The following is a 26350-nucleotide window of genomic DNA, read 5'->3' as shown; positions in this document are numbered from 1 at the left end:
CTCCTTGTGCCTAGTTATATACTTAAGAGTGAAATTGCCAGGTATGTGTGAATATTGAACTTTATTAGATGTTGCCAAATTGTTCTTCAAAGTGCTTGTACCAATTTTCATGTCAGCCCCATTCTCAGTCATTTTATAAATACTTTCTTAAGATATAATTCACATGCCATAAAGCTCAGCAGTATAAAGTAGGTAATTCAGTGAATTTTGATATATTTACAGAATCCTACAACCATCACTAAAATGTAATTATAGGTATTTTTATTTTATCACTCCCAAAGGAAGCGTTGTACCTATTGGTGGTCACTCTTCATTACTCATCATTCCATTTTCTCATGCCCCAGCCCTATATAACCACTCATCTACTCTCTGTCTCTATAGATTTGTCTTTTCTGAACTTTTGTATACCAGTAGATGCCATCATACAATATATGGTCTTTTGTAGCTGCTTTTCCTTCACTTACCGTAATATTTTTGAGATTTACCCAGATTGCAGTATGTATCAATATTTCATTCCCTTTTTTCTGCTGCTGAATAATCTTTTACTTAACCATGCGTCATTCTATGGACATTCGGTTTGTTTCCACTTTATGGTCATGGTGAATAATGCTGCTATGAACAAGTTTTTGTATGAATATATATTTCATTTATTTGGGGTATATTTTGGAATTTGGGGGCATGGGTCATCTGATAACTCTATGTTTAACATTTTGAGGAACTGCCCAAAGAAGCTGCAATATTGTACAATCCCACCAGCAATGTACCAGTGTTTCAATTTTTCTTCACCCGTGCTAATATTTGTTATTTTCTGTCTTTTATCGTAATTAATCTAGAGGTTATGAAATGTCATTGTGGTTTTGATTTGCATTTTCTTAATGGGAAACTTTACACATGTTTATTGGTATTCCTTTATATTTATAGGAATTTCTATTTAAATTTTTTATCCATTTTTAAAATTGAGTTTTTGTTATTTTTATTATTGAATTTTATGTGTCCTTTATACAGTTTGAATACATAAATCAGATATATGATTTACAAAAAAAAAAAGGAGAGAAAAGAAAATGGGTCTCTTGCCTGGCCAGAGTGGCACAGTTGGTTGAACATAATCCCATGAACCGAAAGATCACCAGTTTAATTCCTGATCACGGCACATGCCTGAGTTGCAGGCTGCATCCCCAGTAGGGGGTGCACAGGAGTTAGCCAATTTTTGTTTCTCTCTCTGTCATTTTCCCTTCCTCTCTTTCTCTAAGGTCAATAAAAACATATTTTAAAAAGAAAAGAAAATGGTTCTTTTAAACCCCCAAAATTCTTCTGGAGGCCCCGAGGAAGCTGTGGTCCCAGGGACAGTGCAGGAAATGGTGTTTCCCCCAAACTCTGTGTGGGCAGTAGGAGCAGTAGGGGTACTATCCGCCCCCCACCGCCCCCCGAACTGTGAGAGGCAAAAACTGACACTTTAAAAACTGAAGTGGTGGAAGGTGTCCAAGCCTAATACCATCCGTCATTTCCAGCCTTTTTAAAAGTTGGCAAGGTCACTAGGGAATTAAGCAACACACTAAAGGAATGCAATAATTACCAAGAATTCAAATGGTGGTTTAAGGTTAGTGAAGGTCTTTCAAAGTTATTAACATAAAATACATCTTTGTTTTGCCTGGGTTTACAAAACAAAGTTCATGTTACCTCTGTTACAAAATTTGTCAATAAAATGGCTTGGGTAATAATTAACTTTAAAATCTCATACCGTTGGTAAGAACAAATAAATTTGAATCTGTAAATGAATAAATTTTGTACTTTATTTGAAGTATGTTGCTTGAAAATGTGAGTCTATTTGCCAATGAAAAACACCTATTTCTAGAAGTTGTAAAATGTCAATCCAAAAAGATGCTAATTACTTGCTTTTAGATGTCACCACAAGTCAAGTTTTCTAAGAATTAAGAATTCTAATTCAGTTGGCAAAAAAGTATATGGTTTTTAGAGGCCTTGAGAGCTCAGCCAGTACATTATGTATATGAAACCATAATATGGTTTCCTGAGTATTACACATTACAGTAGTTAATGTGTAAGTTGTCTGTCTCCTTAGCAGCCTGGGAGAAACTCAGAGTCAAAGCTGGCGTGTCTGTGTCCCGAGCACAGGGGCCAGCACACCAGAGGTGGTAGCGGATGTTGGCTACACGGGATGAGATGCAATTCTTTCCCTCACTCTCTCCACGACCAGGTGAGGACCATGTTGTGGTTTGTATCACTTCCCACCCTTCTGTGTGTGGTGACTGTCTTTCTCAGAACCCACAACCTGTGAAGATGCCCAGAAGGCCTGCTCAGTGATTGCCTGTGGCATCCCGGTCACCAATGGCACCCCAGGCAGAGATGGGCAAGACGGAGCCAAGGAAGAAAAAGGAGAACCAGGTACCCAGGCTGGTCTGACTTCTTGAATCTTTACTCCCCAGAGGGATCTGGGACAGAGCCATGAGCAGGCTCCCCTTACATTATGATGGGCATGAATCTCTCAGGATAATTCCTGTACATTGTCATTCTCTCCTAAACAAAGACGCTGCTGTGACCTGGTTCCTACCTTTCAACGGGGGAATCGGTGGTGTGTTGTTGTCCGTAAGAAGTGATATTCTGCAGCCCGGGCAGCTGGCGCTGGAGGCAGGAGGTCTTTCTTTCTCAGGTCACCACTAGTTTGCTGTGGTTTCTGGAGTGAACGAGAATCTAGTGCTGAGCTTTTGGAGGAAGAGAATGAGAGACAGACACTGGGCCACATGTCCTTCACCTTCCAACAGGGCAGGGGCTCCGAGGCTTGCAGGGCCCTCCAGGGAAACTGGGGCCTCCAGGAAGTAGAGGGGCTCCTGGGACACAAGGAGTGAAGGGTCTAAAAGGAGATCGTGGAGACAGTTCAGGTAAGAGGCTCATCTCAGCAGGGCGTGGGCTGAGAGGACCAGTCAGGGAACTCGAGGGCCAGGTGGGAGGAGCCCTTCTCCGCTGCCCCACTGGCAGACCTCCCCTGTGCCTCCTGACCCAGCACTCTCACTCCTCCCAGTCCTACTTGGGGCCTGAAGGGATTCTCACAGGCACCTGAGAACAGACTTGCAACCCTCCTGGCCACCCTTCATGGCCACTGCAGATGGACCAGCTCCCTCAGCTGGAGCAGCCAATGCCAGGCTCCAGGATGTGCGGGAGGAAACTGCTCCCCTCAGGTGTTGGGTTTAAGTTTGTTGTCACAAGATTGGCATGAAGATGGTCTGCTTTATAAGATCCCTGGTGGGGTTAGCCTGGAGATTAATTCACCCCTAGTATTGCCGACAACAATTAAGGCTTAACTACAACAAGACTGTGCACAAAGACCACAAGGGGGTGCACCAAGAAAGCATAAAAAATGCGGAGACAAAAAAACCTGACAGAAATGGAGGATATAGAGCTAAAAAAAGCACTTTTGAGGGCTTTCAATAATTTGCTAGAAACTGCCGATAAACTTGATGAGAGCCTCAGGAAATCTAATGAGACCCTCGATGTTGTGATAAAGAACCAACTAGAAATGAAGCATACACTGACTGAAATAAAGAATATTATACAGACACCCAACAGCAGACCAGAGGAGCGCAAGAATCAAGTCAAAGATTTGAAATGCGAAGAAGTAAAAAACACCCAACTGGAAAAGCAAAATGAAAAAAGAATCCGAAAATATGAAGACAGTGTAAGGAGCCTCTGGGACAGTTTCAAACGCACCAACATCAGAATTATAGGGGTACCAGAAGATGAGAGACAGCAAGATATTGAAAACCTATTTGAAGAAATAATGGCAGAAAACTTCCCCCACCTGGTGAAAGAAATGGACTGACAGGTCCAAGAAGCGCAGAGAACCCCAAACAAAAGGAATCCAAAGAGGACCACACCAAGACACATCATCATTAAAATGCCAAGAGCAAAAGACAAAGAGAGAATCTTAAAAGCAGCAAGAGAAAGAGACTCAATTACCTACAAGGGAATACCCATATGACTGTCAGCTGATTTCTCAACAGAAACTTTGCAGGCCAGAAGGGAATGGCAAGAAATATTCAAAGTGATGAATACCAAGAACCTACAACCAAGATTACTTTATCCAGCAAAGCTATCATTCAGAATTGAAGGTCAGATAAAGAGCTTCACAGATAAGGAAAAGCTAAAGGAGTTCATCACCACTAAACCAGTATTATACGAAATGCTGAAAGGTATCCTTTAAGAAGAGGAAGAAGAAGAAAAAGGTAAAGATACAAATTATGAACAACAAACATGCATCTATCAACAAGTGAATCTAAGAATCAAGTGAATAAATAATCTGATGTACAGAATCAACTGGTGATTATAATGAATCAGGGACATAGAAAGGGAATGGACTGACTATTCTTGGAGTGGAAAGAGGTGTGGGAGATGCGGGAAGAGACTGGACAAAAATTGTGCACCTATGGATGAGGACAGTGGGTGGGGAGTGAGGGCGGAGGGTGGGATGGGAACTGGGAGGAGGGGACTTATGGGGGGCGGGGGGAAAGAGGAACAAATGTAATCTGAACAATAAAGATTTAATAATAATAAAAAAGATCCCTGGTGCAATAGAGTAATGAATAGAGGAACTAAATCAATTCATCCAAAGTGAAATAAAATAATTAGTAACAAGAAAACAAAAGTGATGACCTCACATAAATATTTGCCCACTGGCCCATCATCATTATAAGAATACTAGTGATCCCACCATGCCAAGGGACACCCCAAGTCCCATTGGGCCGGGAGACCCAGAGTCAAGTTCCTGCCCACCCGCACCTGCCTCCCCAGGCACACAGCGCCACCCACCGCCCAAGCCTTGGCTTTCACACAGCCTCCTGGTGACCAGTCTTTTGTTGTTAGGACATGACAGCATCCTGGCCAAGGGGATTTTATAATAGAGATTGAGGAGCTCGCCTGGAATAAGAAACGAAAGCATGATTAAGAAAACTTTTCAAAAAGGAGAGTGAGGAGAGCCAAGATGGCGGCATAAGGCATAAACCTGTACGTGCTACCCCCCAAAACCACATTAAAAATAATAACTATAAGACAAAACAGCTATCATCCAGAACCATGGGAAAGCTGGCCAAGTGGAAGTTCTACAACTAGAAGGAAAGAAAAAAGTGCATTGAGACCGGATAGGAGGTGCAGAGGCCCCAAGAACAGAGGTACAGAGCTGCGGGTACGAGGTGGCTGCACCTGGGTGCACAGTTTTTTTCAATCGGAAGGGGATAGAAGCTCTTGAATGCACTGAACTCATTTACGGCGAGATTCTGGCTTCCCAAACTCCTACGGGGAGAAACTGGACTGTCTTGTAGTGGATCAGAAAGCGAGGGTGGCTTTCTCACAGAACTGCTTGCAGGGATCATTGTTACTGTGGGGGCGCAGGACTCGGGGACGCAGAGACACGGAGTCGCGGAGATGCCAGGAGTCACGAAGACGGCTGACCAAAGCCATTTCTGTTTGCTCCGTCCTGGTGATTCTCTGAGACCCTGCCCCACTCAATTTACATCCCCACCCAAGCTGTGCGCAGCAGCACAAAGGAATGACCTGCCATTTTGCAGCCTAACCTAACAAGCTGCAGCTAGGTCAGAGAGCTCCAAAACTTCCAAACCCCCAAAAAGGGGAGAAATCTGCTGATATCGCTGTAGCTCCTGCTGGGTGGACTCACACAGTGGTAGATTTGGAGATCCAGGAGCCAGGGTACCCAGTGGTCAGATACCAGATTTCAACTCCTCACATCCATAAGGGACACACTCAAGAAGCAGACTCAGGTGCATGGGTGCATGCATGTGCATGTGTGTGAGCATGGGTGCGTGCGTGAGTGTGCAGGTAAAAAAAGAAGCAGACTCAGTGAGCATCAAAGTTCCACTGAAGCAAGTCCTACCCCATGAGGGTGTCTCCAGCACAGCAGTTCTTCCACTATAGACACAGCGTGTCCTTGCAGTCAGCCAAAAATTCAGAGACAAATAAACATGTCAGAAATGAAAGAAATGGAGGAAAGCAAACTAATGGAGAACATAGAGTTCAAAACCACAGTTATAAGGTTACTCAAGAATCTTCTATGAACCTCTGAGGTACTTAGTGAGACCTTCAAGGATCTTAATGAGAATGCCAAAAAAAAAAAAAAAAAGAAAAGGAAAAGGACCAGTCAGAAATTATGCATACACTGACTGAAATTAAAAATAATATACAGAGCCGAAACCGGTTTGGCTCAGTGGATGGAGCGTCGGCCTGCGGACTGAAAGGTCCCGGGTTCGATTCTGGTCGGGGGCATGTACCTGGGTTGCGGGCACATCCCCAGTGGGAGATGTGCAGGAGGCAGCTGGTCAATGTTTCTCTCTCATCGATGTTTCTAACTCTCTATCTCTCTCCCTTCCTCTCTGTAAAAAATCAATAAAATATATTTTAAAAAAATAATATACAGAGATCCAACAGCAGACTAGAAGATCCCAAGAATCAAGTTAAAGATTTGAAATACGAAGAAGCAAAAAACATCCATCTGGAAAAGCAAAACAAAAAAAGAATCCAAAAATATGAAGATAGTGTAAGGAGCCTCTGGGACAAATTCAAACATACAAACACCCGAATTATCAGGGTACCAGAAGAAGAGAGAGAACAAGATACTGAAAGCCTATTAGAAGAAATCATGACAGAAAACTTCCACTACCTGATGAAAGAAATAGACTTACAAGTCCAGGAAGTGAAGAGAACCCCGAAGAAGAGGAATCCAAAGAGGACCACACCAAGACACATCATAATTAAAATGCCAAGGGTTAAAGGCAAAGAGAGAATCTTAAAAGCAGCAAGAGAAATATAGTTAGTTAGCTACAAGGGAATACCCATACGACTGTCAGCTGATTTCTCAACAGAAACCATACAGGCCAGAAGGGAGTGGCAGGAAATATTCAAAGTGATGAATAGCAACGACTTACAACCAAGATTACTCTACCCAGCAAAGCTGGCTCACAATCCTGCTCATGACCATGCATGTTTGTAGCAATCTCAGGATCAGTGGAGTTGAGAGGCTGTAGAACCCATGCAGCCAATTGGAGAGAGTGAATTTTGGCTCCACTTTGAGGCCATTCACCAAATAAGATTGAAATATAGTTCATGAATGTGCCAAAGGAAACTTAATAAAATATTTATATTAAAATTATTTTTCTATTCTGTTTTTCTTTGTATCTGAACTACCAGAGAGAGCACCCTAAACTTAGGTAGTTCTTGATGAGTATTTGTTTAATGGGAACACACCAAAAAATCCCCACATAGATTGGATCTGACAAGTAAATGTAGAGAGAGGCCTCTCCCAGGTGCCCTCCTTCTGCAGGACTGCAGGGCAGGGGTGAGAAGTGGCCCGGGAAATGCTGAAGGCTGGCAATGTAGGGGTGACAGGGCAGGATCAGGCATCTAGCATACCTAGACTGTCACATCGGTGTGTTTTCAATCCCAGGAGACTCTCCTTTAGGCACTGCACCTGGGGGCAATGCCAAGAGTAACTTTGTAATGTCAAGCAGAACAGTTCTTTATTTTCAATTAAAGTCCATTCTGCTTACCAGAGGAGCGGGAGACTACTTCATGTTTAGAGGCACATATCAAACCAGTCATCAAGGCAAATAGAAAAAGGAAAGAACAGAAACTGTTAAGAAGAAAGGAAGATACACATACGATGACTCAGCAAAGAAGGATTACTGCCACCCAGCATGAGAGTTAAGGCCTAAATTTTCTCACAGCCAAGGAAACAAGGAGAAAATGGACTGGTAACCGTTATATAATTCTTTTTGTTTTCTGTAAGGGTTAGGGGGATTATGCTCTCCCCTGAGGGGAATGTGTTCAAGTTTATACTGTGCATAAAGGACAGTATCTTTAGATATAAAATTGTAGAAGACAGTCATGTACTTCACATGGATTGGTTTACCCATATGTAATGGTTGCCCCCTAGTCAGAGAAACAGTAAAAATCTACAGGAAAAGCTCAAATTCTTCCATTCCCCTTCCAGCCTTCTCCTCTGCCTGTTCTTTCCCTGACCTCGCATCTGGTCGTCTTTTCAGAGCTCCTCTCTCTAAATGCATCTGCCTGCCATCATTCTTCCTCAAACTAGGATTGAGGCCACCACATACCTGCAATTTACTTTCCAATTCTTATCAGCAAGTAGTGGAACCCATGCAAGTTAGCTCCGGTGAAGGTGGCATAAATCTAAAGATACAGGATTCTCATGAGAATCTAAAGATTGTAACTACAGTTCATCCAGGCTTCCCAGGACCTGGAACAAGAGGATTATATGGATCAAGAAAACTCTCCAGACAGCCTCTCTCACTCCCCCACGGGCTAAGGGCTCGCAGTTCCCTTCACTCAGGGATATGAGATGACAACCTCTTGCACAGGGCACCTAATGAAACCAGGGGCTCCAAAGACAGGCCTTTGGGCTTTAAGCAGCACATTCCCCTTGGACATCAGGAATTGGGAGGACTGAGGGACCTCTTGAGCCCCGCTGTTTGCCGAATCCTTTCCCAGGCTGGCTTTTGGACCAAGAAATGGCAGGCCTATCTGAGCTGCAGTTTTCTCTGCTGTGTCTTGCAAAGAGTGAGGACCTGAAGGTCATGGCTCAGTGCATTCATGGACAGGAGGCTGGTGCTGAGACCTCTGTGGAGCCTGGAATCTGAGGTCCAAGAGAGAACCAGGCCTGGGTGTCTGTGCCAAGTTGAGGCTGGAGGAGAGGCGGTAGGTTGGTGGGAAATGCAAGGTTGGCAAGCATCTCCCTGCCTAATGCACTGAGTGGCATGTGAGCTCCCTGTGCTTCCATCTCTATATCTAAATGGCTCTGTCAAGGCTTCTCCCTGCTAAAGCTGGAGGAGTCAATGGTCACACAGATTCAGATCCGTGGGGCCCATTTCAGGAGCAAACGCTGCAGGATCTCAGCACTGTTTTCAGTCTTTGTTACCTGCCATTTTGTCCAAAGTCATTGTGGCCTGAACACTGATCACCTGTTTCTCAAGTCCATAGAAAGCCAGACCGAGAAAGTTAGAATGGCGAGTCTACCTTGCTCTCAAGAAGGGAACCTTGAATTTAAAGTACATGTAAGTAAACGGTCTCCTGAGGGTGTATAGACTCAGCCAGTGTGATTTGCTTCCGCAAGCAGAGGGAAATCTTGCAGCATTCAAGGCCCAGCTCCAGCTGGGCTCTGCACCTGGAATTGCAGGGCCTCATTCCTGCAGGATCATCTTTCTGTGGAGCCCTAAGGCTCTGCTGTTCTCACTCTCAGCCATGCCCATGCCAGAGGATGGGGTCTTGGGGTACAGGCTAGTGGCCTGGCACTCGCATTCCTCAACCCTCCTTTGTGCACTGGGCCACCTGCTTCCCTCTGTGTGGCTGTCAGAGGTCCACCAGCGCCGGGTCACAGTCAGAGCTGGACTTGTATTTGCATGTGGCAGAGGGCCTCTGACCTGGAAGGTTGTTTGTTATAATTGTGTAACTGACCTGTGCATTAGAACCCGCCAAGAATCAGGGATTCATACCCATTAACCAGGAAGAGACCAAATGTCATCATGGGGATGTCGGGAAATGAACTTTGCAAAGTGATGTTGTCTCTGTAACCCTCCTTGCCACCTCATGTGGCTCTTCAGAGGAGTGCCAGCAGAGCTACCTGGAAGGCTTGGCAGAGTCATAGGATCAAGTTGGCTCTGCTCTGGACCCCGTGCATGAGAAGCTCAGAGACCTTCACTGCGGTGAGGTCCCTAGGCCATCAAGATGTTTGGCCAGTTTTGGAAACCACTGCTCAAGGAAATACAACCATCCTAGCAGCTCTCTGCCTGCCTTTTACCTTCATAGGGAGACTCAGAAGCCAGGGGCTAGGGCTTCTCCATCCGTGTAGCCCTTCAGAAGGTGAAGGGGGTCCTGCTTAACTCTACATGTCTGATGTCAAATTACATCCTTCAATTGCTCATGTCCCATTAGTAAAACGCAACTGCTGACCCAAATCGTTCCCTCTGCATTTCCAGGGTCTGACTGCCTCCTGGCTTCTAGCAATGGGCCTGGGTCTGGAACACCTCTGCCGAGTGTCAGAGAAGGTGAGGCACTGCACAGGTGAACCCTGAGTGGGGAATTGTGCACATGAATTTGGGATCTTTGTGCATGTGTGAGTGTGTGAGTTTCTGTATAGAAACCAGGAGACCCAGTGGTTGAAATTCCCAGCAACCTGCTGTTAGCAGCCTCAGTCCATAGCTCCACACCCCCCACACTTAGCCTATATCCAGTGCCTTACTATGCACACCCCTCACTGAGGAGCATTGGCCTTGGGTGGTGTCAGGGGCTCTGGGTGAGGTATGTGCATGCTTGGTCATGGACAAAGTGTTCACAAATGGCCTTGAGCTGAGCACTACAATCCCAGGGCTCAACAGAGATTGTGTGGGTGATAACATGATACCCCTCCTGCAGGTCCTGGCTCTTATTGTCACCATTGTCTTCCCCTTCAAAGCCTTTATCTGACCATTGAATGTAAGGCTACTCCAACCCTAGTCCCCATTACAACACCCAAGTTTATTTTCTTATTGGCAGTGGTGGACATCTGAAATCATCCTGACCATTTACTTGTTGGATTTTGTCAGTGTGGCAAAGTCATTAAGAGGATGCTGGAGCCCTGGCTGGTTTGGCTCAGTGCATAGAGCATCAGCCTGCAGACAGAAGGGTCCCAGGTATTTTTCTGGTCAAGGCCAGTGCCTGGGTTGCAGGCTTGATCCTCTGTGAGTGGTGTGCAGGAGGCAGCTGATCAGTGATTCTCTCTCATCATTGATGTCTCTATCTCTCTCTCCTCTGCCTTACTCTCTGAAATCAATCAAAATATATTTTAAAAAATAAAGAGAAGACGCTGGAGCCAGACTGCCTGTGTTCACACCCCATGCACATGAGGTCTTGAGCAAGTCACACACACTCTCAGCGTTGGTTCTTTTCTTGGTAAACATGGGTTATGAATAGTGCCCCCTCACCGGGTTGTGAGGAGTAAATGTACTGGCACAAGTAAGGCAGCCAGAAGAGCACTGGCCCTAATGAATGTCATGCAAGCACTCCTTCTTGGTGTTACAGGGATTAGTATGATCATCTGAGTCATACAATGAAGTCCCAGGACCCATAACAGGTCTGGGAACCACCTCACTCTCAATAACTGTTGAATGAATAAAAGAATAAACAAATAAACAAAGGAACTGCAGTCCCCAAAAATGTGTGACCCCACAACCTCTCTGGAGTTTGACTCAGCACCAAGCTGGAACCAAGAGAGAAGCTGTAAGACTTATTTTGGAATATGGCTCTGGGCTCAGGTGCTGTAATTGGGCTTAGGTGGGCAGCAGGAGCAGTGGCTTAATGCTGCCCTCTGCTGGTGTCTCTAAGACATGGCTAGCAAACTCAGAGAACCAACATGGGGGCCAGGTGAGTGGTAGGGCCCTTGTCTGCAACTTCAGATGTTCCTGCTTTCTTCCCTTCTGTCCTGATTTCTATGCCCAGTTAGAATGCATTTCCTAAATTCCCCTCCCCTGTAGGGCCAGAGGCAGACACACTCTCCCACTGGGTGACCAGATAGCCCTCATGTCCAGCAATCCCTGGAACTGGTGAATTCTCTGCTCCTTGTCTGTGCATCTCTCATGTCCACACCTTCACTGTGAGATCTTCAGAGTGCCACTCCATCCTCCTTCTTATCTGCCCTCCTCAGATCTCTGTGTCTAGGTCAGTGGTGGCGAACCTATTAGACACGTGTCAGAGGTAACAGGCGAACTCATTTTTGGGCGGTTGATTTTTCTTTGTTAAATGGCATTTAAATATATAAAATAAATATCAAAAATATAAGTCTTGGTTTTACTATGGTTGCAAATATCAAAACATTTCTATATGTGACACAGCATCAGAGTTAAGTTAGGGTTTTTCAAAATGCTGGACAAGCCGAGCTCAAAAGGTTCGCCATCACTGGTCTAGGCTGATGTCAGAATCCCTGAGAGGCTAGAACTGGCTCTGTGGAGGCTGGGTGTGTGGGCATCCCCATTAGCTACCTCTGTGTATCTCTGTGAAGTTCAACCAGAATCAAGCTCTATGCTACCCTCTTTCCCCTTGCACCCCTCACCCCCACATCAGCATCAGCCAGGAGAGACTGTGCACTTCTCTCTGAACCAGGTTCCTTTTTACAACATTGCGAAGTGTTTACCTCTGACCTTTGTGGTACAGAGGAGTTCAGGCTGAGGACCTGTAACTAAGGAAACTTGAGAGACTGCCCTGGGACCCATGAGGACACCTAGGAGACCTCAGCCCACATAGAGATGGTGGGGATCTCCTGCAGGGTCTCCAGTGGCGATGACATTGTTGTCCCACTAGATGTTACTCTGTGTTGTAAGTGTCCTTGGGCTTCTTGGAAGCCCAGCTGATGGGAGCACCGGAATTATTGCAGGAGACCCAGAAGGTGCCTTCACTTGCTCACTGATGCAGCTCAGTGGCTCCTCTGGTTGGGTTCCCTCAGGTCCTGTGGAGCCCTGTCCTCTTACACCAAGAACAGCAAACACTAGCACACGTGTTGCCCCTCTCCTCCCCCATATCAGCAGCAGGCATGGCCACTCAACTGCCATATACTCAGCCGGGATGAGATCCCGGAGCCGTTTTAACCCTGCAGTGACTACCAACGGATCTGAGATGGTGTGTGGAAAAGAACCCACTGCCCAGCTCTGCCTGGTGCTTCTGCCGAGTTCAGCTTCTTGTTCACTTAACAAACCGAGGCATTGGGACCACAAAAGCTCTTTCAGATTCCATAGGAGAGTTGCCTGTGTGACCCTTTACCCAGCAAGTGCATCCTTTGGAGAGTAAACCTTGACCTCCTTTGAGGACCCTTTCTCCTGCTCTGTCTGCAGTTCCTGGTGAGCCTCTCCCCTTACATGAGGCCTGGTTCCCAAGCATCCCAAGGGCAGGGACCAGGAATGGTGGGTGCATTTAGGATGCACCATGTGGAAGGCGTCTGGGGAGTCCAGAGGTGGAAGCACCCACGGTCCGAGATGGAGGATGGATAGATGCTTCCGAGATGGCTTAACACCACACTCAATGTCCATGCTTTTATTTTGTCATTTTTAATAATGACTGTAAAGTACATTTTCCTCTAGAATAGTTTGAACTCTAGTCCATAAATTTTTGGAAAATAATTGCTGTTTAATTTGAGTTTCTTTAATTACTACTAAGATTTTACATTTTTTCATGTTTCATTACTATTGGCCATCAGTATATCTTATTTCATGAATTTTCTCTTCTCATTCTTAGATATTTCTCTTCTCATTCCTACTTCAATAGTCATCATTTTCTTGTTGATTTATGTTATATACTTTGCAGATAAATAAGCATTTTAATTTTAATCTTACGTTGCTTTATTTTTGGCAGAGAAGTTTTATATTTTAATTCAGATTTTGAATTTTATATGTAAGTAAAAAATATGATTTTATTTTTCTTCTAAATGCTTAACCATTTAACTGAGAATTATTAATTGAACCATTCATTATTTTCCTATAATCTTGGTAATCTATTTTTATCATGCATATATGACATATATGTATAGACATACTTGGGTACGGTTTTGGTGACCTTTACATTTTGGCTCATCTATTTCTGTGTTAGTAACACACTATTACAATTTTGTTAGTTTTATAAAACCTTTTAACATAAGAGGACCAACTCCATTCTCATTATTTCTTAAGTAATTTTTCTGACTGTTCTAGGTTGTTTATTCCATCATAAGACCTCCTGATGAGGTCCTCCAGCCTCAGTCCTTTTTGGAACTGAGTCTTTAGAAAACTCACATCCCTCTCGTCCTCTTCCTATCCTCTCAGGCCTCTGTGGCCAGGGTCAGTTGTCCTGGGATTGCTCAAAACCCAGCAGCACTTGTACCCTCCCTTTCCTGCCCCAATGCAGCACTCTGATCACAGAAAGCATTCCCTTGGCCTGAAGTTGTCATCTGACCTTTGACCTTGGCCTGAACCCAGCCACTTACATGTGAAATGAAGCACTCAGGGAATTAATAAAAGTGCAGAGAGGCAGGCAGTGGGGTCACAGTGCTATTTCCTCAGGTCAATGGGCCTGGAAATGTCTTGAAAACACTTTATTCAACCGTACAAACAGGCTTACAAATAGGAATTCAGGATTTCATTCACTCAATTCTTTCATTTTTTCACTCTGTCTTCTTACTGAACAAATATGAACAGTACTGTCTTGCTCAGGTAGGGAGGGCCTTCGTGAGTCCTTCTGTGGCTCAAGGTTGTTTGATCAGGCAGCCTGAGAGAGACTGTATTGCTTAGGTAACTGAAAGTCAAGTAGGTTAATATTCAAAATTTATGCAGTAAACGTGGGCTACATATGCTGCAGTGACTACCGCCAAATCTCACTCAAGGTCCAGAAAGATCCATCCTGATAAATATTTAGCTTATAAATAGTTTGTCCCCTTTAGTAGATACCTGGGTTCTTGGCTCTAGTGTATAAACACCGGTAGCTTGAAAAGATCAAGCACACCATTAAGCTTGAGTTAAGGATATCCGAAGACAAGAGTGATTGAGAATGCCCCGAACTTAAGCAACTCAGTTCTCGGTGTTTTATGTCGAGGAAATTCAGGACAAAGATAGAATATCCTAACACCAGCAAACACCAGAGTGCGCCCCACTGTCAGCTCATGCTGGGAAGTGGGTTGGTTGAGGAGCAGGAGGGTTGAGAACCAGGAGGTGATCTGAGAATATACTATGGAACTGAGCAGGGACTTCCCCATGGAGCTGCTGTGGTTGTCACCCTCCCACATGGAAGGGCCCCAGGCTGCTCCCAGGACGTCACCTGGCACTGTGAGGGTCATAGCATCTCCTGAGAGGTCAGAGTCACGCAGTCCTGGCTTCACTTGGCACCCAGGCTACTATGCTAGGGACCAAGACTACTATGCGTGGGGCAGGACTAATACTGTTTGAGGCCCGTGTTCACCTCTGCCCATGAATGTGAGTGTAGGAGAGGTCTCTGTGCTAAGAAAGGGTTAAAACCTGAATTTTTGAAATACTTGCCCTAGTCCATGGCTTTCCTCGGGCTGTGTCTACAGAACCAAAATGACCCTCCTTACTTGTTCTCTGTGCTGGAGAGTGAACCGGACCCTGTGCTGAGGTGGATCTAAAGGGCCTGGGATTTCCCCATTCCTGGCCTTCAACCCCACAGGACACATCTTTTCTCCCTATTGAGTCAGTTATGCCATTTCCTTCTACTTTTGTCAAAGAAATAGGTTACCTTATGTGCTAGGATGGGAAGTGGTCACTTTTAGAAGGACTGCCAGACCACCATGACCTTCCATGGGTCCCAATGGCCATACTGTGCTCTGTGGTTCACCCTCAGGCCTAGTCTATTGGGACAAAGGTGGGCATCTGAGACAGGCAGATTCACTTCCACAGGAATTTTGACCTGATAACAAGCAAGCGTTTCTGATCTCTGTGTGACACATGACTCTGTGCTTGGGCAGCTGAGAGCCTGAAGCAGAAGAAGGTGGTGGGAGAAGGAAGAAGAGAGGTGAGGATGCACAGAGGCAGAAGCAGGGAGACCGCACAGCGCTGCTTGTGCACTTGCAGTCCTTGAGCCACCTCAGAACTCTTCATTCTTAAAAGAAATGCCTCCTTGGGCTTAAACCATAGCCACGGCTTTTTCCTTTATATTTGCAATGAAATACCTTTCTAAGCTCCCTGGTGGATGGTGTCCAGGTGTGACTTCTAAATTGAAGACTATTTGCTCCCTGTTGCATAACTGACATATTTCAGAAGCTACCTGGACTTGGGGTTTTTTTTTTTTTTTTTAGTAACAGGAAAAAGGTCTCAGCAGAGACACTGAGCTGTGTGCTGTTGGGAGGTGTGGTTTTTCTTTTCCTTTTTTTTAGACCTATCAATAATCACTTTATTTGAACGATTTTTCATTTTTAAATTATAGGTGACATACTGTGTTATATTAACTTCAGGTGTACATCCCAGTGGATAGTCATACATAACTTACTAAGTGATCATCCTGATCAATCCCCTACCCATCTGACACCAAGGTTATTATGTGTGGCTTTTTGCTTTCAGACCTGCTGTCCTACATCTGAGGTGTGGCTGCTGAGTGGTGGGAAGAGGGGTATGGCCTCTGGTCCCTGGGAACAAAGGAGGGCTGCTTTCCTGTCTTGTTGCCTCTCCTATGAGCCTGGGCTTCATCCAGGTGTCCTTCCAATTTCTTAAGCACAAGTGTCATTAAAATCAACTGGTATACAGAGGCCTTTGGCCTAAAAGTTGACAGGCCAGGAAAATAAGGTTTGGGATCAGATGTCCTTTCATGTGACCAAGTTGTAGCACTGACACACCTGGGGCCTTGAGCAAGTCTCCCCCCTCTCTGTGGGAGGAGGAGGAGGAACTGCCCAGCTGTCTCTGAGGCGGCATGGGGGAAAAACCTCCTGGACTGAGGCCAGGGGAGGGCTGGGGGTGAACCTGAGCTTGGCTGGACCCTCTGTGCCTGAGATCTCAGCTGGAATGGGGATTGTGCAGGTGGGACTCCCTCCCATGAGCCGACAGGCAGTCACAATGACAGGGCAGAAGGAGGTCCTGGTGTGCAGGGATGCGGAGGAGGCTACTCAACTGGGCCACACAGTCCTGCCAGGGAGGCAGATGACCTGCCAGGTCAGCCCATGGCGTTGTGAACCTTCCGGCGCTCAGGCCTTAGAAGAAGGTTCAGCCACTGGAACTGCCAATCCCTGGGCCTCCCAGGCACATCCTCTAGCTAGCATTGGCCAAGGAGTCCGGGGCTCTGGGAGGTTCTGAGCAGGCATGTAATGTGGGTGCCAGGGATCTGAGCCCTGGATGGAATGAGCTCCTCCCTGGAGTGAGGGTGAGGAGGGGAGAGAACAAAGAGCTAAATCTTGAGCAGGTCACCATTTAGTGGTCAAGAAAAGGGGGAGGGGCTAGCAAAAAGAGGATGATAAGGAACTGCCATAAGGGGACACCAAAGTAAGAGGAGGGAGTGACAGAGGAGGGAGTGACAGAGGAGGGAGTGACAGAGGAGGGAGTGACTTGCTGGATTGACAGTTTGAGGAGGCAGAGGGCTGAGGTGGAGCTTTAGATTTTGGGGCCTAATTTTATTCCTTGCAACTGGGAAAGCAGGCTGGCCCCTAATTCCTCTGCCAGAGCAGCCAGTGTGTGAAGCCAGTTTCGTATTTTATTCTGAGAGAGGAGTTCCATGGGAGCCCTTGGCTGGCCTCATCCCATAGCTCTGTGCAGAAGCCCAGCCACAGTGATGTCAGCTCTTCCTTGTCATGTTGGCAGCACACAGGTCTGGGCCAGGCTCCTGGACCAAGGCTGCCTCACCCACCCCAAGGACACAGAACTCGCAGATCACAAGGCGCTTCTCCTCACAGGGCCCGTCGTTCCACTGGCCATTGGTGTACATCTCCGCACAGTCCTCATTGTCTCGATAGTTGTTGGGCTCACCAGAGGCCCAGTTTGAATAGACCAGGGACTCCCCTCCTGGATAGATGAACTTGCCCTCCGTCTGGGAGTCAGTCATGCTCAGGAATGCAGCACCCTTGTTCTCAATCTCAACCAACTGTTTCAAGGCCTCGTTCTCAGCTGCAGAGCGTGGGGAGGGCAGCTGCCCCCCGGCCTGTGCGCACACTTGCTGTGCCTCCTGGAAAGGCTTTACAAACCTTGCTGCCTTGAAGACCTTCTGGCCAAAACTTTGGCCATGGAGGAAGAGCTCCACTAGGAGGAGAGCACAGTCAGTTTGGGGATCTGGGGGCACCTGCCAAAGCTCCATGGCTCTGAGACCTTTGTGCTCCAACCAGAGCCCAGGCCTCCCATATAGGGCCTCAGAGCACCAGGAAGGACAAAGGTGAGACCCTGGGTCCGCGGTACGCTCTGGGAGGTAGATCTGTCTGTCTAGTTACAGGTGAGAACACTGGGCTCAGAGAGGTTAAGTAAGAGGCTCAACATCATGTGACCATCACATGTAGAGTTGGGGGTCACCCTTATCTGATCTCACACTAGAGCTGAGACGTGCTCTTTCTATTGCACCCCATGTTGCATGGCAGAATCGCTCTCCCAGGTACTGGGTGGGACCAGGAAGCTTTGGCATCGTGCAGCCTCTGAGAGCTGAAAACAAGGAAGGTGCTCACTCTGATCTCACTGTGGACCCTGCATAACAGCAGGGCATGTGGCATTGACAGGGAGGTCTGTGCCGGGTGTGGATGTGGGAAAGAAGAGGAGAGGGTGGGCCATCTGAGGGCAGCACTGTGCTAATCTCTGCACTGTGTGCGCCCAGTGCTGGCCTCTAGGTGTGCATGTGGGTGAGGCTGGAGAGCTGGGAGAGAGGACAAGGACAGCGGAGAGGTGTGCATGGGCGTCAGGGGCAGGAGAGAGTCAGTGCTGGGGAGTGGCCTGTCTGGGAGTCAGAGGGCCAGGTATTCAGCCCTGCCTTGGCCATGACTGTCCAGGTGGACAAGGGAAAGTCACTTCCTTTTTTGGGGTTTCCAGTTCCTCATCTCTAAGATGGGAATACAATTTATAAAAGCATCACTGTGCGACATTTAACTATATGTTTTCATTCCATCTCATTTTCTATCCCTTTGTTGTTGCTGTTGTTGTTATTGTGTGTGTGTGTGTGTGTGTGTGTGTGCTTTAATATTTTTTTAGTGATGTCAGAGAGGAAGGGAGAGGGAGACAGAGATAGGAACATCAATGATGACGGAGAATCATTGATTGGCTGCCTCCTGCCCACCCCTATTGGGAACCATGCCCATAGCCCAGGCACATGCTCTAACTAGGGATGGACCCATGATCTCCTGGTTCATAGGCCGACAATCAACCACTGGGCCACACTGGCCGGGCTCTTTTTCCATCCCTTTGACTTCTGGGTTCGTGCATACAAGCCTTCAGGGCTCCTGAGAGGGCTGTGCTCCAGCCCCAAAGGGCTGGTGAGGAGCCCAGGCTGCACCAGGACCCACTGTGACCCTTCCACAAGGGTTCAGGGGCCAGACTCTCCACAGGCTCAGGAGGGCACCCAGAGCAGCCCTGGACAGGAGTTCCTCTGCCATTCACTACATGCACCCGGGTGGGTCTGTGTGTGCATACACGAACAAGGCCACGTGTCCATCTGAAGGTACATGGGAGCACTGAAGGCCCACCTTCTATGTTGTATATGCGTGGGTGCTCATGGGTGTAGATGATGTGAGGTGAGTGATGGCATGTGTGTAATACACACATGTGTGGCAGGTGTATATCACAAATTTTCCTTTGTTTTCCTAAGTGTGCATATGAGGGAGTGAGCACACATGCATGTTTGTGGAGAGAGGGAGATATACTAAATGCTTGAAACCTCACCCTTGGTACATGGGTACTTAGTGGTTTTAGGTACATAGGAGCCCTAATTCTCACCCCTGCATTCTCTCCTGCTACAGAAACTCCTCTTTGGATCATTGAGATTTGCTGAATTACTTGAGCTCAAAGCTGACATGGGGAAAGCGGGGAGGAGGGGGGAAATTAGGGTCTGAGGTGGAGATGCCCACAGGCACAGGCACTGGGCTGTGCTGCTGGAGCCTCTGACTCCTCAGCACCCAGGTTGGGGGAGAGTCTCCACCATGAACACCCAGGCAGAGCCCAGCACTGGGCAGAGCCCAGAGGCAGCCTGCCCACTGCCGGACCCAGGGCCTGTCTCAGTTGAGACTCAATGGCCACATGCCAAGGTCAGACCCTCACAGCCTTGAATGCAAGCACAGCATGCCAGCCCCAACTCTGAGGACAGTGTCTGGAGTCACTTCTGCTGTGGGCTGGGCACAACATCTTGAGGAGTTTGCACACCCAGCCCCATAGAGATAAGAAATGCATCCTGGGTAGTGGGGTGTCCAGGGACCAGCACAGGTTGGCAGGAGGGGAAGTCTGAATTGCACTGGGCTTGGGGCATTGATCTGACTCGGGTCACAGGTGGCTGTGATGGTGGGGCTGGAGCCTGGTAGCCTTGAACATGCTGGCGCCAGCCCACTGAACTGGTGTAGGGGCCACACCCTGCTCCGTGTCCCTTGAATCTGCTTCCAGCTCCTGGAAGATGTGGCTGCTCTGCTCTGCCCCACTCTATCCTTAGTCCCAGGTGCTGCCCAAGGCCCAGGTCCAGCCCATCGTCCAAACCCTCCACCCCCCTAGAGCCCCCAATCCTAGAACCAGGCCTGCCTCAGGCCCGGCCAACTCCAAACCCAACACAGACCCCACCTGGGGCCTGCCCTTGGCGACTGGCTCAGGTTCAGTTCCAAGTCCAGAACTCACTTTTCTTATACTGAAGGAAGGCTCCCAGCAGGCGTCCTACCTGCTCCTGCAAGGCTTCCACCTGCTGCCTCAGAGCAGTGATGTCTGCAGGAGAGAGAGGTTCAGTGGAGACCAGTCCCTCACATCCAGGGGAAGAGTCCGGGTCCCAAGGGAAGGGTGCTCAGTGACAGGTATTCCTGGGGGAGGGTAAGAAGCTGGGCCCCAGGAAGCCCACAGCCACTGACACAGCTGGCCCCTGCTGCCAACAGGGTCCTGGCATCCCACTAACTCTGATCCAGATGACATTTCACAGCCAATTTTGAGAGTCTGGGAGCACATTCCTGAAAGGGGGGTGGATTGCACGTCCTTCTGGTACTCCCCATCCCTGTGTTATTTGATGCTCAAAGCTCTCTCATGAACTGGGAAGAGAGCTGAGCTGTCTCAGTGATCAGATGGGAAGCTGCTCAGGCTTGCCTTACCCCGTATTTTAAGTCTAAGCCAGAGCTTCATATTCTTGCCTTCAGTCCAACAGCCTTTCCTGCTTTCACACACCACCACCCCCACAATGAGCTAACCACTGACCTAGAAGGCCTTCCTCCCTCTGCACCCTAGTGGGGTGCCCAGAGCTAAGGAAGGTGACTTTAACTGTTAGCCCACTCTCTCCCTTTTCTCCTCTGGACCCAGGATCACCTCTGTCCCCCTTCGGTCCTGAGAGGCCCCAGGCACCTGGAATTCCCGGTATACCCATGGGTCCTGCAGGGCCTGAGATCAGACAAGAAGAGGAGGGTGAGCTCGGCACACATTTTCCCGCATTTCCCCCTCCCAGCATATGGGCTGTGCTATTGTCCAGCAATACACCCTCCCACGTACGGTCTGTCCCATAGCCAGTCACACACCCTCTCTGTACAGTACTGTCCCATCACCCAGCACCCGGCCTTCCCAGGATGCGGACTGTCCCTGCTGCTCACACCGCACTCTCCCCAGTTACAGAGCTCAAGCCCAGTGAGGCACCTCCTTGCACAGACTCCCCAAGGCCCAGTGTTGCAACTCTGAGCTGGCGGGTTACAGGGGAGGGACAGGCCTCCGCAGCTTCAGGTGGACACAGGAGGACCGAAGGCCCGCCCCAGCTTTTCCCATCACTCACCTGCTTTCCCTGCAAACCCAGGGTCTCCACACTCACCAGGGGCACCTTTCTCTCCTTTGGGACCTGGGGGGCCTCTTGTTCCTGCAGAACCCTGCACATCTGGGGCACCCACTTCTCCTGAGGAAGGAACAGATTGAGACAAAGGCTGTTGAGAGTGTCTGCACTCTGGATGATTTCCTCAGCTCCACCTGGAGAAAGAGAACTAGGGGCCTGTGCACCCCACTCTCTGTGTCCTCCAGAGCTGGGAGTGCGGGGGGCAAAGGCCGCAGCAAGGCCTGCCAGTGGTGATGGCCTGGCTTCACTGGCATGCTGAGTATCCTTAGGTCAGGAAACAGGCCAGCCAGAGCTGGATGGGGGGTCAAGCCAAGAACTGTCTGATTTCCATACAGTGCACTTTCCCTGTCCCAAGGCTGAGGATTTACAGCAGGGGATCTGCCAGCTTTTACCTTGGCCATGGACTCATTGCTTTCCCTTTCCTAGGACCAAACTTTATATCAGAAATGCTCCCTGACATAAGTCACCAGGGAAATTAAATTAAACCCATGAGATATCATCTCACCCCTCCTAGAATGGCGACTATGAAAAACACAAAAGATCTCAAGTATTGGTGAGGATGTGGAGAAGAAGAACCCCTATGCACTGTTGGTGGGATTGTAAATTGGTGCAGCCACTATGGGGACCAATAGGAAGTTTCCTTAAGACATTAAAAAGATAATTAAAAAAAGTATGATCCAGGAAATACCACTTCTGGGTTTTACCCAAAGGAAATAAAACACTAATTTGAAAAGATATCCATACCCTCATGTTTATTGCAACATTTTCTTTACAGTAGCCAAGAGGCAGAAACAACCTAATAGTGTTCATAATGGATAAAAATGTCACACACACACACTGGAATATTATTCAGCCACAAAAAAAAAATCCTACCATTTGCCACAACAAGAATGGATCTTGAAGAAATTATGCTAAGTGCCATAAGTCATACAAATTAAGACAGAGACAGTATGATCTCACTTACATCTGGATTATAAAAAAACAACAACAAAGAATCTGAACCCTTAAATGCAGAGGTGAGATTATTGGTGGTTACATTAAATGGGAGCTGGGTGGTGGGCAAAATCGGTGAGGTCAAAAGCTACAAATGTCCAGTTATAAAAAATGAGCTCCTTTTCCTCCTCTCCGTAGTGTATTTAGGTAAATCCTTTTGATCAGGCCTGAGTGTGGGGCCACAGGGCCTCATCTTTGCCCACCTCTCATGCAGTAGAATTTAGTTAGATATTTCACACACTGCACAGAAATCATTCAACCACATGAACAACTATAAGTGCAGCAGCTTGGTTCTACGGGGCGCCAAAGACCAGTCATTTACTCATGATTTCCTCATTCTTGGGGTGAGAGGAATCAGAAGATCCTAGGGGAGGAATCCTGACAGCTAGGGGAGGGGAATAACACCTCAAGGCTCAGGGCAGCCTGTCATTTGCCAACTGGTAGCGAGGTGCTTTAGGTGGACTGAATGTCTAGGGGCCTTCTTCCCAAGGAGGTGGGCTTCCATTTCCAGGGCTTCCCCAAAGAACATCCAGACTTGCTGAGTTGGTTACAATTCCAGTGGCCACCCATGCCCACGAGGACAAGCCCACGGTCCCAGCTGTACCTGGATCCCCCTTCTCGCCTGAGGGGCTGTCTTTCTCATCTTGTCCATCACGACCAGGCAGGCCATTCTCCACAGGGCTACACGTGACCAGGGTGCAGTCATCAATCAAAGGTTTCTGGGGAAGGATCGTCACTTCTGCTTCCCCTGACAATGGAGGCTGTGTGAGCACGACCAGCACAGAGAGGAGAAGAAGCATGGCCTTTAGGGTGGACAGAAAGAGAAAGGACATGCTCTTGGTTTCAGAACACGGGTTAGGACTTAGCCCAGCGCCCGGAAGTCAGAGAGGCACTTTCCTACCACCTCGCCCCTTCTGTGGGATCAGGAGCAGCAGGACTCCAAAAACAATTTAGGACAAGGCGGCCATACAGTCTGGCCTGGGAGGGCATGAGTTACCCAGCTGAACTCTGACATGGTTATCAGCAACATCTACCTCTTCTCAGATGCCCCGTTTTGTCCCTTCTAGTGACTTCCCTTTCACTGCCATCGGCACGGCTGGGATGTGAACTCCTCACTGAGGCCACCTGTCACATCAGGAAGGACTCATGAAGTGCCTTTGGGCAGGACAGTTCCCCTCTTTGAACCTCCGTCTCCCTGTCTGTGTCAGCAAGGTGGCTGGGCAATCCCATTTCCTGTCACTTGTAGCCTTGCATGGACCAGCACTGGCGGTTTCAGAGCTTATCTGTAAAGGAGCCAGAATGCTCAGTGACATGTGTCCTAACACAAGATGGGCACATGGCTACATGTTTGCCAGGTGGCCTGCCATTCCTGGACTAGATGCTGTCTCCATGAAGAAAGTTCCAGATGGAACCCAGAAAAAGTTCTCAGAATAGCTGGAGAGACCCTGGGATGCTTAGAGTGCTGCCCCTCCACCTGGGACGACTTGGGAGAGGGGCCTCGTGGAGGAGGGCATGTGAGGTGAGCTCCGTCAGGAAAAGAGTGGTTTCAGCTGGAGAAAAAACAGCTGTTCAATAGGGTGTCCAGTGACATGTGAGAGGGACTCTGCAGCTAAGTGAGGTCAGGGTGGGTGCAGGGTCTGGTCACTCCCAATGGTGGGCTTCTTTCCTCTTGAGAGAAACCGTAAAGTTAGGAGCCAGGAAAGCGCACACGGGAGATGCAGAGGCTGGGAACAAGCCTGAGGGACAGAGCAAAGGAGAAGGGATGGCCAGGCAGCCTGAGGGGGAGGCAGAGGAGGGCCTTCCTGGCCACAGAAGTGCTTTCTTCTCCACCTGCTGGTGGTTCTGGGCTGCAGAGGACCCGGTTTGCACCAGTTCTTTCTCATTCTGAGTTTACCACTTCCTCGGGCATCATGGGAGTCTCTAAACACCAAGCAAGCTCACAGGCCAGCAGCGTGGCACTTGCTGGAGCAGAGGCTCGGCCAGGAACACCAAAGGCTCCAGCCAGAGCCAGGGCATTGCCCCCTGGTGTGCAGCTGCCACATCAAGGGCCCTGTGCCCACAACTGGGAAAGATTGAAAAGCAACAGGCATTTTGCCCAACAGCGCGAGATGGCACAGAAGGCATCGCAGCTTATTGTAGCAGAAAGGGCCCTGGGCAGGAGCCCTCTCACAGGGTTGGAGACCTTGGACTGGGATGAGGCCTCTTCGCTGGGCCTACAGCGGTATTGGGCAGAGCCACATCCCCTTAAACGACATAATGTTCACTTTATGCCTCAATGTCAGACTAAAGTATTATTGAAAAATGATGCCTCTAAAAATTAACTGAATATCAGTAAACTTATCCAGTGGGTATATTTTTATAAGAAAATATAAAGCTAAGAGAAAATCATGTTTATCCATGTCCAATGGGCAGTTGGTACCAGGATGAACTTTGACCCGGGCCTGGGAATGCTGGGGCTGTTTCTCCTCATCCACCTTCCTTTCTGAAGAAATCAGGGATGGAGAGAGCCAAGCAAGAAGTTGAAATTGCATTCCCAACTGAGGCTTCCTGACAATGGCATCTGGGGTTGGGGTGGGTGTCATATCCCACTCACCCACCCTCCCCCAGCCCAGAAGGCTAATCTCCCAGTGAGCAAAGGAAGCAGAGTGAGGGGCAGAAGAATGGTCCTTCTTCCCCCCACTATGCTGCCCTCTCACACCCACACCCACACCTCCCAGAGCAAAAGAGCTACATAGACCCTGTCTTCCTCAACACCAGTACATTAGAGCACCCCCAATGGGCAGGGGGACATTCACTGGACACAGAGAAAACAAAAAGAGAGGCAGGCACAGACACTCACCATTGCGTCCTCCAGTGACCAGGTTCTCCAGACAAATGAGCACTTCCTTGGCCCACACACACGGGCTATTTATGCTGAGCCACCAGATATTGGTCTTTTAAGAACTCTTTTGGACAATTTCCTCCCTTGTTGACTAATTCACACTCACCCCCACCTGGGTTCTGGAAACTTGCCACTACACACATGTCACCTTAGAGTTTACAGAGCACCCACAGTCCATGGCCTCATCTGCACCTCACTGAACCCTGTGAGATAAGTGTCATCATCAGTGTCTGGTTTTTACTGATTTCTATGAATCTGAATTCCAGAGAATGGCATCTGGGTTCTGGGTGGGTGTCATATCCCACTCACGAAAGACCAAAGCCAGGGAAGCAGAGTGAGAGGCAGATGAGGAAGCAAGTTGCACAATAACCTACAACTATTGCAGAAGCATATGCATTTGCATATTTCAAGAGTCAGGGCTTGCTGTGCCAACTTCTCTTTGTCCTTCACCTCAACATTACTACACAGATAGTGGGACAGATGACCCAAGAGCTGGGAGCTTCTTGGCATTTCTGGGCAGGAGTGGAAGAGTTAGAGGGGTTGCAGAGGCTGCAGCATTCTGTGAGGACAGAGGCAGGGGAGCTTCCACCTGGCTGGGGTCACTCTTTTGCTTCCTGGTCTAGATATTGGAGAGCCCCTCACTTGCTTTTTATGGGATGGATGTCATTACATCCTTGCCTTCATCTCTCCACTTCCTTAGCTGGTGTTTCCTCTGTGTATTGCTCTAGGAAGCAGTTTGGACCCCTGAGCCACTGATACACTATTGGGGGCATCCCCCAGGAAACTCTGACTTCCAGTGGCCATGGGGTAGTTGCCTGCCCTACTGCTGACACTGTCATTTCTGCTCCCTTCTGGATCCCTGTGGCTTCATCTCTTGCATCAAGTCTTTGCCTAGGTCCACATACCAGCTGCCTATGCCCACAGTGCTCTCCTTTGGGCACTCATTTGGTGGTGCCGGCTGCTCCTGGGTGTAGTTGCTGCTGTGGC

At 48.2% G+C, this 26350-nt stretch overlaps 2 protein-coding genes and 1 pseudogene across 3 annotated transcripts in view; 1 reads left to right on the top strand and 2 right to left on the bottom strand.

The window, feature by feature from the left end:
• The window catches only part of LOC139022064 (pulmonary surfactant-associated protein D-like), a 40476-nt gene extending 37668 nt beyond the window's left edge, over positions 1–2808 (bottom strand). For both annotated transcript variants that reach the window (XM_070433083.1, XM_070433085.1), the window contains exon 1: positions 2567–2808. The gene's annotated coding sequence lies outside the window, so the exon portion shown is untranslated. The remainder of the gene's footprint in view (positions 1–2566) is intronic.
• LOC139022211 (mannose-binding protein A-like) overlaps positions 1–26350 on the top strand; it is a 59486-nt pseudogene that overhangs the window by 23267 nt on the left and 9869 nt on the right.
• Positions 17184–25368, bottom strand: LOC139022063 (pulmonary surfactant-associated protein D-like). The gene is made up of 6 exons (XM_070433082.1): positions 25322–25368; positions 23087–23285; positions 21472–21552; positions 20982–21053; positions 20313–20396; positions 17184–17759 (listed from the first exon to the last, which is right to left on the bottom strand). The coding sequence occupies exons 1-6, from the start codon at positions 25322–25324 to the stop codon at positions 17299–17301; spliced, it is 900 nt and encodes a 299-aa protein (XP_070289183.1). The 5' UTR covers positions 25325–25368; the 3' UTR covers positions 17184–17298.

This window comes from Myotis yumanensis, unplaced genomic scaffold (assembly GCF_028538775.1).
Source record: "Myotis yumanensis isolate MYYU_CA2020_CCGP unplaced genomic scaffold, mMyoYum1.0.hap1 SCAF_13, whole genome shotgun sequence".
In the NCBI taxonomy this organism is placed as follows: domain Eukaryota; kingdom Metazoa; phylum Chordata; class Mammalia; order Chiroptera; family Vespertilionidae; genus Myotis; species Myotis yumanensis.
This window is presented reverse-complemented; position numbering and strand designations above follow the sequence as displayed.